The 15435-nt window shown below is 64.7% G+C and overlaps 2 protein-coding genes across 4 annotated transcripts in view; one reads left to right on the top strand and one right to left on the bottom strand.

Moving 5' to 3' along the window:
- On the top strand, window positions 506-3998 carry NKX6-2 (NK6 homeobox 2). Its single transcript, XM_021073891.1, has 4 exons — window positions 506-961; window positions 1052-1224; window positions 1463-2459; window positions 3505-3998. Exons 1-3 carry the CDS (start codon window positions 556-558, stop codon window positions 1715-1717), a joined length of 834 nt encoding a protein of 277 aa, XP_020929550.1. The 5' UTR covers window positions 506-555; the 3' UTR covers window positions 1718-2459; window positions 3505-3998.
- Window positions 3677-15435, bottom strand: part of INPP5A (inositol polyphosphate-5-phosphatase A) — a 159215-nt gene continuing 147456 nt past the window's right edge. For 2 of the 3 annotated variants that reach the window (XM_003133237.6, XM_021073890.1), the window contains exons 13-16: window positions 8399-8510; window positions 6001-6069; window positions 5191-5278; window positions 3677-5106 (exon numbers count right to left, since the gene is read on the bottom strand). In XM_003133237.6, the coding sequence (XP_003133285.2) occupies window positions 5198-5278; window positions 6001-6069; window positions 8399-8510 (262 nt within the window). In that variant the 3' untranslated portion in view covers window positions 3677-5106; window positions 5191-5197. The remainder of the gene's footprint in view (window positions 5107-5190; window positions 5279-6000; window positions 6070-8398; window positions 8511-15435) is intronic. The other variant, XM_005671580.3, reaches the window with a different exon arrangement.

Here is a 15435-nt window from a genome sequence, read left to right as displayed (position 1 = left end):
TTCTTTCGGGCGATAAAATATGTTCTCGTATTTTTTCGTGATTTCCCATTAAAACCTTTGCCTAACTAAACTCCCATCCAACGGGATTTATTTCGTCCCCGGGGAGATAAATCAGGGGGCAAATTTACAGCCCGGGAGGCACCTGCCGCGCTAATGGGCCCTTCATGGAGTGCGCGGCCGGCGGGGGCGCGCGCAGACGGCCGGGCTCTGGCCAATGGTCGGGCCGCGGGCGCCAGCAGCCAATCAGCGCGCGCGCCGCGCTGGGGCCCCGCGGTTATCAGCGCGCCCGGGCCGCGCGGCGCCGCTCCGACCGGCCCCGGAGTCGCTGCCGCCGCCGCCGCCGCCGCCCGTCGTTCCCCAGCCGCCGCCCAGCCCGCTCCGGAGCCGCCGCCCGGCCGCCCGCCCTCGCGCCAGCCCTCCGCGCCGTCGGCGCCCGCGCCCCACGCCCCCGCTGCAGCCGGCGCCCGCCCGGGCCGCGCGCAAACTTCCCGGCGGGCGCGGGCGGCGGCGGCGGCGGGGCCCGGATGGGCGCCCGGGCCGGCGGCGGCGGCGCCCATGGACGCTAACCGCCCGGGCGCGTTCGTGCTGAGCAGCGCGCCGCTGGCAGCGCTGCACAACATGGCCGAGATGAAGACGTCGCTGTTCCCGTACGCGCTTCAGGGCCCGGCCGGCTTCAAGGCGCCCGCGCTGGGCAGCCTGAGTGCGCAGCTGCCGCTGGGCACCCCGCACGGCATCAGCGACATCCTGGGGCGGCCCGTGGGCACGGCGGGCGGCAGCCTCCTGGGCGGCCTGCCCCGTCTCAACGGGCTCGCCTCGTCGGCCGGCGTCTACTTCGGGCCCGCGGCCGCCGTGGCGCGCGGCTATCCCAAGCCGCTGGCCGAGCTGCCCGGGCGCCCGCCCATCTTCTGGCCCGGCGTGGTGCAGGGCTCGCCCTGGAGGGACCCGCGCCTGGCCGGCCCGGGTAGGTGGTCCGCGGGCGAGTTCGGCGTGGGGCCGAGGTGCGGGCGGGGGCGCGGGCCCGCCAGCCGCGCTCACCTGCTCTCGTTTGCAGCCCAGGCCGGCGGGGTCCTGGACAAGGACGGCAAGAAGAAGCACTCGCGACCGACCTTCTCAGGGCAGCAGATTTTCGCGCTGGAGAAGACTTTCGAGCAGACCAAGTACCTGGCGGGTCCGGAGCGCGCCCGCCTCGCCTACTCTCTGGGCATGACTGAGAGCCAGGTCAAGGTGAGGCAGCTGCGGCCCGGCGGGCCCGCCGATCCCGCGGCGCCGAAGCAGACCCGCTCGCTCCCCCGCGCCCTGCGAACGGGAAGGGGCTGCGAGCGGCCGCCTGGGCCCCTGCGGCCGGAGCCGGGTCAGAGGGGTGGCCTGGGGCGTCGCTCCACGTCCAAGCGGGCGGCGGGGTCTTCGCCGGGGCCGCCAGGTGGTTCGGGGGGCGCTGCCTGATGAGCACCCCCCACCCCAGGTGTGGTTCCAGAACCGCCGGACCAAGTGGCGCAAGCGGCACGCGGCGGAGATGGCGTCGGCCAAGAAGAAGCAGGACTCGGACGCCGAGAAGCTGAAGGTGGGCGGCTCGGACGCGGAGGACGACGACGAGTACAACCGGCCCCTGGACCCCAACTCGGACGACGAGAAGATCACGCGGCTGCTCAAGAAGCACAAACCCTCGAACTTGGCGCTGGTCAGCCCGTGCGGCGGCGGCGCGGGGGACGCCTCCTGAGGACGCGGCGGCGAGGCCGGACAACCAGGGTACGGGCCGCGGGCCGGCGCCCCGCCAGCCGCCCGCGCCGGAGTGTGTATATATATTTTTACAGCAGAATAAGTTATAAAGCGGCCCGGCTCGGGATGGGCGAGCGAGTCCCCGGCCGCCCCCGCGTCCCTGTCCCGGGCTCTTGGCGTGGGCGCAGCACCGGGTTCGCCGCTGCCGAGCGTCCTGGGCGGAATCACTTTGTATAATCAATAAATTATTTAACACGTCCCCGTCGGAGCTGGGGCTCCCGAGGCTGCACCGCGTGTTTCTTCCTCATCGAACACCGCGGGCGAGGCGCCCTGCGCGGCGGCGCCGCCGCCCGCAGCCCCTGCTCGGCCCTCTGTCCCAGGTCCCCGGTCGGGTCGTCTATCCCGCGGGCTCCGCGCCCTCGGCCGGAGGCGGTCCTGGGCCTGGAGCGGGTCCTGCTCCGTAGCGGAGCTCGATGGAGCCCTGGGCCGCGCAGGCGGCCGCAGCGCGCAGGACCGAGGGCATCGCGAGGCCGGCCTGGAGCAGGCAAGGGCCCCCGGGCCCTGGGAACCCTCCAGCGGCTGCCTGAGGGAAGGGGGCCACCCTGCGCGAGAGCCGAGAAGAGCCAGGACTCAGCGAGGTGGAGCGGAGCCCCGGGCGCCAGGACAGAACGGGGCGCTGGGTGCAAGTCGGCGGCGGCTCCTCCGGTGCAGGCGGTGCAGGCAGCTCGGGCTGGAGGCAGCAGGTACGACCCCTGGCCCCTCCGCAGTACCTCCCCCAATTCCCGCGGCCGCAGCCTGGGGCGCCCTCCCCCAGACGTCTCAGGGCCACAGTTTTCCCGCCTCAGATGGATAGAGTTTGAGCAAATGGAACCCCGTCTGGGGGTGTCCGGAAGGGGCACTGGGGCCCAGGCTTTCCCCTGGGTGTGTGTGTGTGTGGGGGGGCAGCCACCTGGGCCCTGGCTTCACTGACTGTTTTGGTCTCTGATGATGCAGATGCAAACATGCCTGGGTAGCTGCATGAGTAGCCCAGCAGCACTAAACTCACATTGGGTGAAATAAATCAGGTTTTAAATTCATCTGCGCTATGGCCCTTCTGCTACCACTTAATGGATTTTTTTCATCAGTAGAAAGTGCTATTTATTTCAAACTGGGATTACAAAGACATCCAAAATAATTCTGCACACCCTGGGCGGCTCCCAGTTCCCTTAGCTGGCCCTGGCGTTTCCTCCGCGAGTGTGGCCCTGGCACCTGGAGGAAGCACATCTGGCCGGTGCTTGGACTTGTCCTCCTCCTGGCCAGCTCCCTCCTTGACCCAGGGGTGCCTCCCTGGATGGGCCAGGCCCCCAGTCCGGCCCCCGGGCCCCACACTGGGGCCCGGGGCCGGGATTCTGGTTAACAGCGGCCCGGATCTGCTCTGGTTCACACAGGTCCCACCAGTGCAGGTTGCGTGGAGACACCACGTGCTTGCTTGTTCATGGGCATAACTGTTGTGTTAATTTTAAAAACGAAATCTAACCGATTATATATTACTGTAAGGTTTCTCTTGGAAGGCGTTATTGAAAATGTTGCAGAGACATGTAAAGGGCTGAAGTTTCATGTGTGTTTTTTTGCTGACTGCTGCACCAGTTTAAAAACCAGACATTTCCATTTGCTGGTTCTTTTTAAGGAGCACTAATTTTTAAGAAAAATGCCTGGGAGTGAACTATTTTCTCAGCCCGAGTTACAGCGTGGGAATTTCCACTTTTAAAGCTTTGAGGAAAACAATGCATTTATGTAACCCTGTTTTAGAAACGCTGAAGGGCGAATCCCAGTCGTTACCGCTGCAGTACCAAGTCCGAAGGCAGCCTGGCCCCGTGGCTCAGTCCTGTGACAACATCCGACCCGCCAGAGCCCAGGACTGCTGATGAGCGCGGCTGGAGTCACGGGGACCCAGGAGGAGGCGGCGCAAAGCAAACAGGAGTTTTTCACCACGGTCAATTTTATTGCTTAGGAACCGGAGCGGTCATTTCCAAAGGCCTGCACAGTGACCAACCGCTGAAACCCCGCTACACAGAATCACCGTGGGGGCAGAACGGCCGTGCGGCCCGTGGACAGAGCAGAGTGACCACAGCATGACACAGACCCCGACCGTATCATCAAGGACACAGGTTCGGCAAGCGGACACCAGGTCGCTTGCAACAGTAGTGATTTATCTAAAAACAAGCTTCTCCCCAGCGCCTTCCCCCAGCCCGGAGTTCTGTAGTGTTCTAAAGCAGATCAATAAAACGTACGCTTGTGTTTCATCCGCGGGCCCTGGGGGTCGCCTCTCGCTGCCGCACCGGGAGCCAGGCGCAAGTACTTGCAGCAGGGTGACGACACAGGCCGTCTGAGGCTGAGCAGCCAGAGGACGTGCACAGTTTGGTTTCTCTGAATGTGTTTACGCACAGCCCAGGTAAAGCAGTTTCTATCAGAAGCAGACTAGGCTATTTTTATTTCTCCCATGATATCATTGTTTTATGTAGAATACTTGGCACCATAGGACAGTAACAAAAGACAGACAAAACGGTTTACAAAATTCTTAAAAGGTACACCCGCGCTAGCTATAAACTTCACATTCAGTTCTGAATATCACACAGAAAGGTGCCTAGGAGTCTCCGACTGCCAGTGCAGATGTGCCGTTGCCGCTGTGACCCGTGATGGTTCGGCTCGGTCATTTCCCTTGTTTTTTAGAGCCTCGCGTGTTGACCTACACGTGACCGAACTCCTAGACTCCGATTCTACCTGCTGATATGACAAAGCCTTCATACTGGAAAGTATATTTAGCGTAAGTTTTGGTAAGGTTTATAAATTATTTTTAAAAAGTATATATTTATATATATTTATATATATAAAAATGGGAAGCAGCTGCAGTGTGATTCAAAAACCATGTAACATGGCAGTAGAGTGACTAACAGGGAAGGGGGGCCATCGGAAGTGAAAGCGAGGCCGTGCCCCCCAGCAGAGCCCCGCCCGCCCCCTCGGTTGCCGGAGGGGACACCGACCCCGTGGGGTTTCCTTGCTGGAGAAGCTCCTCCACGCTGACAGTGATTAAAAATCGAAAACTGTGGAGTCTAAAATACAGGATCTCTTCGCTGTCTATTAGAGTTTTGGCAACAGGACCGTGACTCGTTTTAAAAAACCCAATATTTCTACTTGATGTCACACGAACAGACACGACAGTGACAGTGAGGTATGAGAGGCTTTCCGGAGCGGCCGTCCGGAGGCTGAAGCGAAGGGTGGGGCCGGCCGTCTAGCAGGTGGCGCTTGGGCGGGTTTCGATGGGCTGCGGCGTCCGTGTCCGTCCGTCCGTCTGCTCCTCGAGCTGCAGGGAGGGCTCGCCGGGGGTCCCCTCGCGGCGCGGGCATCGCTTCCCTGCCGTGGAGTCGGTCGTTTGTTAGCGGCCCAAACACACCAGGCAAAGCTGTGAAAGCTGAGCTCAGGGAGCAGGATATTTACCACCACGTCACTGCACCACACAACACTTGTGCACATGGGCGTGAGGTTTACCTGCCCCGGGCGCCACGCGGAAGGCCAGGAACACGGGCTGCAGGCGGAGAGGAGAGGCCGTCAGCACCCGCCCCAGGCCGGCTGCCCCCGCCCGCCCCGCTCCCGGGGCCACCGGCTCGGACCCGGCCGGAGGGGCACGCGCGGGACCGGGTGGCCGGAGGCCCGAGGCGCTGCCCTGCCCGGTCCAGCGGTGTTCCTTCCAGCTGGACACCAACGTCCAGGCCGATGCCAGGCCTGCCAAGCGCGGGCAAGGATGGGCCAGGGGGCGGCAGCCCGGACGCCTCGACAATGAGAAACCGTGAAGCCTGTCCTCCGGTGGTGGGACATGCCACCTGTCGCCTCACGGCCCCTCGGCGGGGGCGGGGGCGGGGGAGCGCGGTCACATGCACAGTTAGTCCCAGGGCTGTGAGCCGGGTCAAGGACACTCTGTGTGGCCGCAGACCTCGGCCCCAGAAGCCGGTAAGACTGACTTCCAGTGCCCCCTCGGGAAAGGGCCTCGGGAAAGGGCCGGTGGGCACGGCCTCCTCTCACAACCGAGCACCTGCGCTCTGCCCTGTTGTCACGTCTGCCTCCTCACCTCCCTGCCCACCTACCCTACCTTCTGGGGTTTCTTTAAAATTGAATAAAAACAGACCAACTTGGTGTCCTCGGAAGCCGAAGGAAGGAGGCGGAGACGAGGCGGCCGGAGCAGCAAACCGCCCGCCCGCCGCCCGCCCGCCGCCCAGCCCCTGGGCTGCAGCCGGGCTCTGCCACCATCACCTTGTGGTCCCCCATGCAGACGCTGGGCCCGATGTGGTCGTAAGTGGCGGCCTTCTCCTCGCTCTCCGACTGGAAAAGCAAACAGAGAGGGGGGTGGGGGCGGGAGTGGTGGGGTTTCCTCGAGAGCAGAGGGTGCAGCCGCCACTCTGTCCTGGGCACTGGCCGGCCAGGTGCCGGCGTGCTGCTGGCAAGGGGCTGGCACCCAGGCTGCACCTCGCGCCCTGCCTCTTCCAGGCCAGAGGGCTCCAGCCTTGGGAAGAAGGGCCCCGGGCTCCCTCTGACCCGGCTGCGCTCGGTCAGTGTAGCTGTGAGCTTCCCTTCTGCCCGCCCTGCACTAAAGAAGCCCGTCCAGTCTGCGTCCCGCCTTCCTGGCTGACCCTGTTTCTGGCAGCAGGTTCCATTAGCCCAGGACCTCCTGTGCAAGGAGCACAGATCCCCCCGCCATGCCCCACAGATCTGAGTTCCCCACGCTGCACCCAGCGACATGGCTGTGGGCACAGGGCGCCTCCCGCCTCCACCAGCCTGCAGACCCCTGAAGTGCGGTGTCAGGAAGGGGTGCTCCCGGCAGCCTGCCGGCTCCAACTGGGCCGGAACCTCTCAGCCGAGCTGGAGCATCTCAGGCTGTCACGTTACAACCAAATCATCTTTAATGCAGTAGGAAGCTTAGGGTCAGATTTCCTTCCCAGCGTGGCTGCCAGAAAGCACGACAACCCTCTGCTCACCTCCCCGCCCGCCTGCTGCTCCCCGGAGCGGGGACGTTCGTCAGGCGCAGCGCGGTAATTTACAAAGGCAGCATAAAATTGTGGATTTCCAACTGCTAATCTCGAGACAGATAAACAAATTACAGCGGGCGCCACACACCTCGCTGCGCATTCATCACCGCGGCCGCCGCCTCTGTGGTTCCGGGGCTGGGAAGCGGAACGAACATGACGCCGAGGTGACCGAGCGTGGCGTGATGGATGACGCTCGGAGGCTGCTCGCCTGGCCGCTGGGCGGGTAACGCCCGCCACCCAGGAGCTCCTGGGGGGCCTGCTGCCCCCCGCCCCCGTGAGGAAGGCCCCAGGCCTTCCCCTGCAACCGGGTCTTCAGGGTCAAGTCTTGAGCCCAGAACTGAGGTGCTGCGAATGCACAGAGAACCGCTGGCCTGTCCGCTGCCCTGGGCTGCACGGGGCGGGGGCTGCCCCCCTTCGCAAGGATCCTCAGCACCCCCTGCTGACCTACAACGTCTCCTGCAGGAGGACACTGGTCTCTTCTCATGCCCCGAGGCGTCCCAAGGGCCACAGCCCTGTGCTCGGCCCAGCCCCCGTGCCCAGGCAGGTGCAACTGTGCCGTCCACTCAGGGCCCCGGGGCCAGGCCAGCAGAGAGGGCGAGGCTGTGTCCGAGGCCAGGCGCCTGCCTGGTCTGCGTGCTCAGAGCCAGTGTCCCATGAAGCCCCTTCCAGAGGCCGCCTGCAGAAGCAGCCCCGGGGCCTGTCGCCTGCCGTGGGCTCCGGGTATAGGGCTGACACAGAGGGTCCTGCCCATGGGGCCCCAGCAGAGCAAGCTCGCTGCAGACCCCAAGCGCCCCCGCCTCCGCCCTGGCTGGCAGGCTTCCTCCCCACACATCCGGGGAGCTCTGGCTCAAGGCAGAGCGTGGAGGGCCAGCCTTTCCAGAGAGGCCAGGAGGGCCTCCTAGTGGGGGCCGCAGGGACAGCTGAGTAGGGGACGGTGTCTGCACCCCGCAGGCCAAGGGGGCTCTTCCCTCGTCCTGGGTCTCTGGATGAGGGCCCAGGGCCCAGGGTCTGGCCCCGGGGTGCAGACAGGGCTCCTGGGGACAGCTGCAGGGGCTGGGCAGGGTGGTGGCTAGAGCCTGAAGCACACTGGGTTGAGGTCAGGGGTGGCCTGGGGCCGCGGGAGGGAGGAGTCAGTGCTCTTCGTTGTGATATTTTCTCACTGCCGGGTGACACACCACGGCAGGCGCTGATTCCTGAGAGCGCGCCTCCGGCCTGAGTGTGGGCGGCGAAGAGCCCTGGGGAATCACAGGCTCCGGGCAGCGGGACGTCCAGCACCCGGCACAGGAGGCGGCCCCCTGAGCGTCGGCCGTGCGCTGTTAAGCTCTCAAGCCCAGATGGGGCTCTGGCTCTGACTTAAGAAAACAAGGATGGACTTCACGCTCGCAGGACCTTTCTAGGACAAGAGCACACGGGCCCCCTGGGGATGACCCCAAAGCACTGACGACAGGTGCGCCCGTTCTGAGTTCAGGATGCAGCAGCGCCGCGCACACGAGCCTGGCACTAGCTCCCAGGTGACCGAGGGGCCACCACAGGGCGAGGCCGGGGGCATCTGGGGGCCAGCGGACAGGTGCGCCCCCAGGCCCGCGGCTCCCCCGCCCAGCCTAGCGCGCTGGTCTCACACTCACCCTCAGAATCAGCTCCTTGGCGGACAGGGACATGAGGACGCGGTCACACCAGGCGGGACACCGGGTGTTCATGTACTGCCGGCCCTGGCTGGAGTCCTCGCTGTACGGGTAGCTGCAGAGACAGGACGGGAAGGCGCGGTCAGCAGCGCCCCAGCCCCTCCTCCAGCCCCTCCTCCGCGTCCGAGGAGAGGGCTGCTGGGCTCTCCTCCCCGCACATCACAACGGCCAGCAGTGTCCCGGGAAAGAATAGGCGGGAGAAGCTTCTGGAATAAAGTTGAAGGACTGTCCCTGCACAGCCTGGCAGATACACCAGCCCCTGGAGACATGCACTCGGCTCCTGAACGCGGCTTTATTTTTGGACAAGGCCGAAAGCCAGTGAAACCTGCGCAGAGAGCTGGGCCCAAACAGACGCCACGGCCTGTCCCACCGAGGCAGCCATCTCGGGAGTATCCAGGTGCCCGGGCCACGGTCTTGGGCTGTTGCTGTGGCAGAGTGTGTGCCCGGCCCCGACGTGCTGTCCTGGCTGCTCGGGCCCCACTGCCTGTCCGTGGACCTGGCTCAGCTGCCAGGAAAGGCCGGGGCCCAGGGGAGTGGGGCCCTCACGACCGACAGACGGGCAAGTGTGGGGAGCAGGGCTGCCACCACCGGCTGTGCCCTGGCGTCCTGACTGGCCGTCAGGCTGAGGTCCCTTGTGCCCCGCCCCCGCCCCAGGCAGCTCCCCCGTTTCCAGAACTCAGGGGAACACTATGGCCTCTAGGCTTTGCACTGCCCAGCGGGCCCACCTGGTCCGTGTAAAACCGCTCGGCCCACCCCTGTGGGCCTCTGAGTGGGACCGTATGAGGAGCAGATGACCCGGCTTTGGGGACCCTCAGCCATGTTCTCTGCGCCCCGGTGTGGTGTGTCTCGGGAGGCCTGACACGGAATCCAAGACTTCTCCTCGCTGGGTGCACAGCAAGCCCCACCCCCTTCGCTGAGGGCAAAGGGCAGGGGAAAGGGCGGCGGCAGGGCTGAGGCCACGGCTGGGAAGGTCCTGCAGGCTCTGAGCGCACCCTAGCTGGTCTTTGCAGGGGTGAATGCTTCTTCCTATGAGCTGAGGCTCTCTGCCACGAGGTGGGCAGGATGAGTTCGCCCGGAGGGAAACCTGCAGGCATCCAGGATGCCCGGGAGACGCGGTCAGACCCCAGCCTCGCCCACGCGCCTTGCCGGGCAGGCGGCAGCTGTGACCAGAAGTTTTTTCTGACCACGGGTGACTGCTGTGCCCCTGGCCCCCGCTCTGCCCTGCTTGGACAACCTCAGACCAGGGGCGGCCGCAGCCACAGGCCACTCAATAAGAGCCTGGACGCATCGCTGAGACCAGAGCGGACGGAAGCAGGAACGTGAGCTGCAGAAGCCAGCAAGTGGCCCCGGGTGACACCCAGGACGTCGTTTCAGCTACAGGAGGGCCCTTAGGAGCCTGCCCGTCGGGTCCTGCAGAGGCTGCGCCCCAGCACCCAGGGTCCTACGGGGCCTGGCAGGCAGGGCCCAGGGAAGCGCTGCGGGCTTTGGGTTAGAAACTGCACACAAAAGCCTCCTCTCGCTGGTGTGCGGGCCCCGTGCACGTGGGAGCCCGTTGCTACAAAGCACGCGCTGGGGGCGGGGGCTGCGCCCCCCACTGCCGCTGGGAGTTCAGGGGCTGATGGGCACCACAGGGGCAGCTGCTCTGGTGGGGAATAACACCGACGGCGGCCAGGATCCGCCAGGAGCTTCCCTCTGGGACCTCAGCCCGAGTGCCCGCACGGCACCAGCCCCTCTGTGCTTGGGCAGGTCTGGCTCCGTGGGGCGTCCACACGAGATTCAAGGGGGAAAAAGGAGCGGGTCCTGAGGGCACCCTGTGGGGTGGGCGGGGCAGTTGGGGCAGACCCTTGCCCTACAGATGGACCTCGAAGGAGCCCAGCCACTCCCAGAGCCAGGAGCGAACAGGGCCGCGCTGTGTGGCCTGAAAGGAGGGCCAGGGCGGCCAAGGCCCTGGCCAGTGGCTCTGCGGATGCCCGAGCCACGCCTCCGGGGCTCGCGGTGATTAATGCTCACTGTGCACGCAGACTTATCTAAAAGCAAACCCTGCCAGGGTGTGGACGCCGGCCTGGGCCCCGCGGCAGGAGAGTGACCGCCACAATGACTGGCAGCCGATAAAGCTGTAACAATCGCCCACCTGTCCCCGACCCCTCAAGCTCCCTCCCGCAGGATGTGGCCATCGGCCCTTGCTGAGGCCCTGCTGACAAGGCGTGGCCTCCCTCTGAGCAGGTGGCAGGTGGGTGGAGTCGCCCGGGCCCGAGGCCGCTGGCAGGGCTGGAAGGCACAAAGGCCCACTGTGCGGGCCCGTGAGTCTGCAAGGACCGCCCCCGAGGGCGGGGGACGCAGGCTCAGGCGGAATCCGAGGGTGGACGGGCGGGGGCCCCCGAACCCGGCCAGGAACGGCCCCACTCTGCACTGGAGTGGGAGGCGGAGGCCCCCGAGACCCTTGGGGGTGAGGACAGAAGCCTTTCCTCGATTCCTGGTGTTTCCACGTCACGTCTCCGTTGTGAGGGCAGACGGCCGGCACAGAACCAGCAGTGGCCGCGCAAAGACTCGTGTTCCACACACCCCCCATTAGTGGAACTTCTGGAAAAGAAAAGGAGGAGCAAAGCCGAGCAGGGCTGGGAGTACCATCCAGACGGCTAGAGGAGGGGTTAGCCGACGCACCAGGAGGCTCGCGGTGGTCAGAGGCGCAGAGCTGACCGGCTCTCCAGGCACAGGGCACCTGCTGTCCCCGGGGGCCAACCGGCCGGCTTCCCGCCCCTGGAGCTCCGGTTCCTCGTCCCTTGGCCCTTGTCCCTGTGCCGCCTGGTGGGCCGCATCCAGGCAGGGACCGGCGACCAGCCGGACCCACGGGAGTCCTGGCTGCCTTCCCAAGCCCACGGGCACACAGCAGGGAGGTGTCTCCTTGTCCAAACGGGCACCCTGTTAATTCGTCATCGCAGACAGGAACCTACAAATGGTCCCACTGGAAATTACGGCCCACAGGGAACTCTGAAAAGAGCCTCCTAAGCCTTAGTACTTTATAAACCATCCACCGACGAGAGACGGCCTCCTCTGGCCGGACTGGCATGACGTGTTGTATCCCTGCATTACCTACACTTTTGTCTTTCTCGAAAGCTAACACTTGTTTTTTTCTGTAACAGATTTGGTAAAAACACCTGCCTGTGCCCAGCCTGGGAAGGTGTGGCTTTCTCGGGGTTGGCAGAGTGCCCAAGGAGGGGGCTGGGCTGTGGCCGTCTCCCCACTTTCTGGGCCAGCTTCACTCAAAGCCACAGTGCAGGGGACACCCCCGACTGCCCCCGAGCTCCCATCATGCAGCCTGGCGGATCCCGCCAGCTCAGGTTCCCATGTGCCCGAGCCTGCGTGGGCAGCGGGCTGCAGCGGGCTTCCACCTCAGCCTGGGTACCATCCCAGCATCAGCGGCATTTTGGTCAGTCTGGATTTGGCGCGTTCTTGGCTGTGGTATGTGGGCCCCAGGGTCCCCGAGACCCTCTCGGGGCCTGGAAGGTGGGTTACCCTCGCAGTCACACGGAGACACCACTTGCTGGTATCAGGGTGTTGGCGCTGCCTCCCTGGGGTCTCCTCTGAGGGACACGTGCAGGCAAAGCTGGATAAATCCTGGGCTGCTCCTCCAGCCTGGGAGACGTGGTTGGGGTGGGACGGGAGCAGGGGGCGCCCCCCTCCCCCACTGGGGATCCTCCGGCTTCAGTGAAGAGAGGTTTGCAAGGGGCTGTCCTGGGGGCGGGGGTGGGAGGTGCTGTCGGCGGCCCCCTGAGGGACTCGGGTCCAGAGCTGCGCGGGTGAGCTCGACTCCGGAGATGCTGCCGAGCTTCGGGGGTCGGAGAGGCGGCAGAGTCATCTTCATGCTCTGATCTCTGTTAAACTCTCAGAATCGCACCCCGAGGTAGAACCACCTGCTGGCAGCACAGCACAGAGATCTGGTGGCTCCTCTGGAGTGTCCCAGCCCTCCTGGGCCATCCCGGGCAGAGGCCAGCTGGGCTCCTGCCATCGGCTCATCGGCTCGGGTTTAGAGCGGGAGTCATGAGTGGGGGCTGGGCCCGAGGGCAGCGGGGACAGGGCCACTTGCTCCTCTGAGGGCCCTGGCGTCTGGTCGCTGGACGGCTTGACAGCACCGGGGGAGGAACGTTAGCTTCCCGCCGTCCGCTGCGCACAAGCGGCTCATGGCCGTCTCTGCATCACCTCGAGGCCGAGCAGCGGAGAAGGCGCGGCTCCGGGCGCCAGCACCACAGTCTCTGCCCCCGGGTATTCTACACTCAGACTTGAAGTTTCTCCCGGCACCAGCGCGTGCAACCCCACATGGCGTTAAAGGCCTTCCTTCTGCCTGGTCCTGGGCGCTGTCCCCAGCCACATGGGGTTGGCGGGTGCTGCGCGGGGTGGGGCCTGGAGGGTCTCCCTGAGCCCACGAGGCTGGCCTGGCTGCATGCTCTGCATCTTGAGCCAACCAGTCACTTTGGTCACTTCCTGAGGAAGGTCCCCCAGGAAGGCGCTTCGAAGTTGGAAACACGAGCACCTCTTCCAGCAAAGGGACACACGGCCCTTAGTCACAGGCTCTCAGGAGTGAAGTCCTGCTGGTTCGAGGAGAACAGCGACGCATGGCTCTGCGGAGGGGCCCCCGCTCCCTGGAGACCCATCTGCAGGTGCAGCACCTCTGGGGACTGTGGGTGTGGATTGGCCGTGGCCTCGAGCCGCAGGGTCACACTGGCGGCCACTCTGGCTCTGCACTGAGACCGCCAGCCCGCCCTGTGGAGGTGTGAGAGCGCCCTCAGCCAGGGCGCAGCGCGCGAGCTGCTCAAGGGACGAAGGCAGGGGCAGCAGGAAGGTTCTGAGGACCAGGCGTGGGGGAAGGAAGGCCGCCGGCTCGCCTGCTCTCAGGCAGCGCCTCCCTCCCCCAGGGCCTCCATGTAGGAGCTGCTGGAGCCCAGCAGCCAGCAGAGCCCAGAGCCACGGACTCTGGGGCGCAAGGGCTTGGCGCACACGGGAGCGAAGCAAGGATGACGCAGGTCTTAGGGCTGTGGGAAGAAGCCCGCGCAGCCCTTTGCGGGGACTGAGGGTCACCACACGCACACCCTGCCCTGCCCAGGGCCCTGCGGACCAGCGTGGAGGCAGGGTCCCTCCCTGGCAGGTGCAGCTTCTGGAAAGAGCCCTGTGGGCCTCAGGCACACAGGCAGGTTCTGCCTTTTGACTTCAGAGCCCTCTGTCAAAGGAGGACACCCTGGAGGCAGAGGACACAGCAGCCAGAAGCTCCACGGGCACCCGGCAGTGGGCCTCCCGGCCAGCAGTCCGGCCTCAGAGTGCAGGGTGGGGCTGGCCGCCCAGGAAGGAGGGGTGCTCCCAAGGTCACTATGGCCAAGTTCCTGCCTGCCCTGGCAGGGGGACATGGGGCACGGGGACAGGAAGGGGGCACAGGACAGGACAGCGGGGGCGCCAAGCCCCCTCCCCCCAGCGTCCTCCGTGGCTTCCACGCCTCAGCTCGGAGAGAAACGGGAGGGTCTGCAGGGAAACCACGCCAGGCGGATGTCCCGCTGCCTCCATGGGACACGCCCTCAGCCCGCAGTGGCGCAGATACCCCCCATGGTCCCCTCGTATAAAGTAGACCCCAAGTTCACACCCAGGCAACACCCCCACCTATACACACACACATGCACACACCCATGCAATGCATACACCCAGGCAACACAGCCAGGCCATGCACACCTGGGTACACACCCAGGCAACACCTCACCTATACACACACCCAGGCCACGCCCCCCCCACCAGGCAACACACACCCAAGCCATGCACACTTCCAGGCAGTACACACACCCATCTACACACCCAGGCAACAGCCCCCTGGCAACGCACATGCCTGTGCATAAACCCAGGAAACACACATGCTCACATGTGCACTTGAGTACAAACCACACAAACCCACGCACATACCCCATGCAAACACCTATCTGCTCACAGGTGCTCCCCCCACGTGCACGTGCTCACACACGCCACGCACATGCCCACAGCTACACAACGCACACCTGTACATACTCTCCTACTCTCTCTTTCACACACACACACACAGGCCCATGTGCACACCCCACTCCACCCCCACCTGACACACAACTACATCCATGCACGTACACCCACATGCCTACATGTGTGCACATACAGCCACGTGTGCACATGACTCTGCATACACACGTGTACACCCACACAATGTACGTCCACTCACTGGGCACATCCACACACATGTAGACACTCTATGCACATGTGCAAACCCACACATTGCAGAAACACGTGATTAGTCTACAGTCTGATCATATATACATCACAGGTGCACACACAGACCTACACACACCCCTAAACACACGCAGCTACACACAGTCACTCACGCCGTGTAGTGCCCACATCCGTGCACACATGCACACGAGTGAGTGACCTGTGCAGAGCTCTCTGTGCACACCCCACGCACATGGGCGCAGGAGCTCCTGCTCCTGGACACGGAGGCACAGCTGCAACGCGCCCGCGACCACTTATTTCCCGGAGGACTCCACCTGTAGCCTCTGTTCCTGCCATCGCCCTGCTTCCGCTGACACTGTTCCCAGGGTCTGGAGCATCTCTCCAGACCCCACGTGACCTCCCTGATGGTCACAAACACGGCAGACGCCGATGCCAGAGGCCAAAGGGGTGTGGCCCCGGCAGTGGGGGAGGGTGACCAGGGCGGTGGGGGAGGGGAAGACTGGCGGGGGGGGGTGGGGGGCGGATGTGGACGGCGGGGCACTGGGGGAAAGGCCTCACGAGCTTGGGGGCTTTGGCCCGCAAGCCTGTGTGCCTGGGCTGAGAGGGGGGATGTATTTCTCTCCGTGAGCTGCGCCGCGGATCTGAGAGGCGAGGGTTTCGTCTGCACAGCCCCACCTCCGGCTCCTGGTTCCTGTCTCAGAAAACCTCTCTCCTCAGCCCCGGAAAGGGAGGCCATCTGACCCCAGACT

The sequence above is a fragment of the Sus scrofa genome, chromosome 14 (genome assembly GCF_000003025.6).
Source record: "Sus scrofa isolate TJ Tabasco breed Duroc chromosome 14, Sscrofa11.1, whole genome shotgun sequence".
NCBI classification, from domain to species: Eukaryota; Metazoa; Chordata; class Mammalia; order Artiodactyla; family Suidae; genus Sus; species Sus scrofa.
Note: the sequence above shows the minus strand (reverse complement) of the source record. Positions and strands in the feature narration are given on the sequence as shown.

What these genes read in the sequence shown, in the direction of transcription:
- NKX6-2 (XM_021073891.1), top strand. Translation starts at nt 556, where the DNA reads ATGGACGCTAACCGCCCGGGCGCGTTCGTGCTGAGCAGCGCGCCGCTG. An exon ending in CCCGCGCCTGGCCGGCCCGG is followed by an intron (nt 962 to 1,051) that starts GTAGGTGGTCCG and finishes TCTCGTTTGCAG; the next exon opens with CCCAGGCCGGCGGGGTCCTG. An exon ending in TGACTGAGAGCCAGGTCAAG is followed by an intron (nt 1,225 to 1,462) that starts GTGAGGCAGCTG and finishes CCCCCACCCCAG; the next exon opens with GTGTGGTTCCAGAACCGCCG.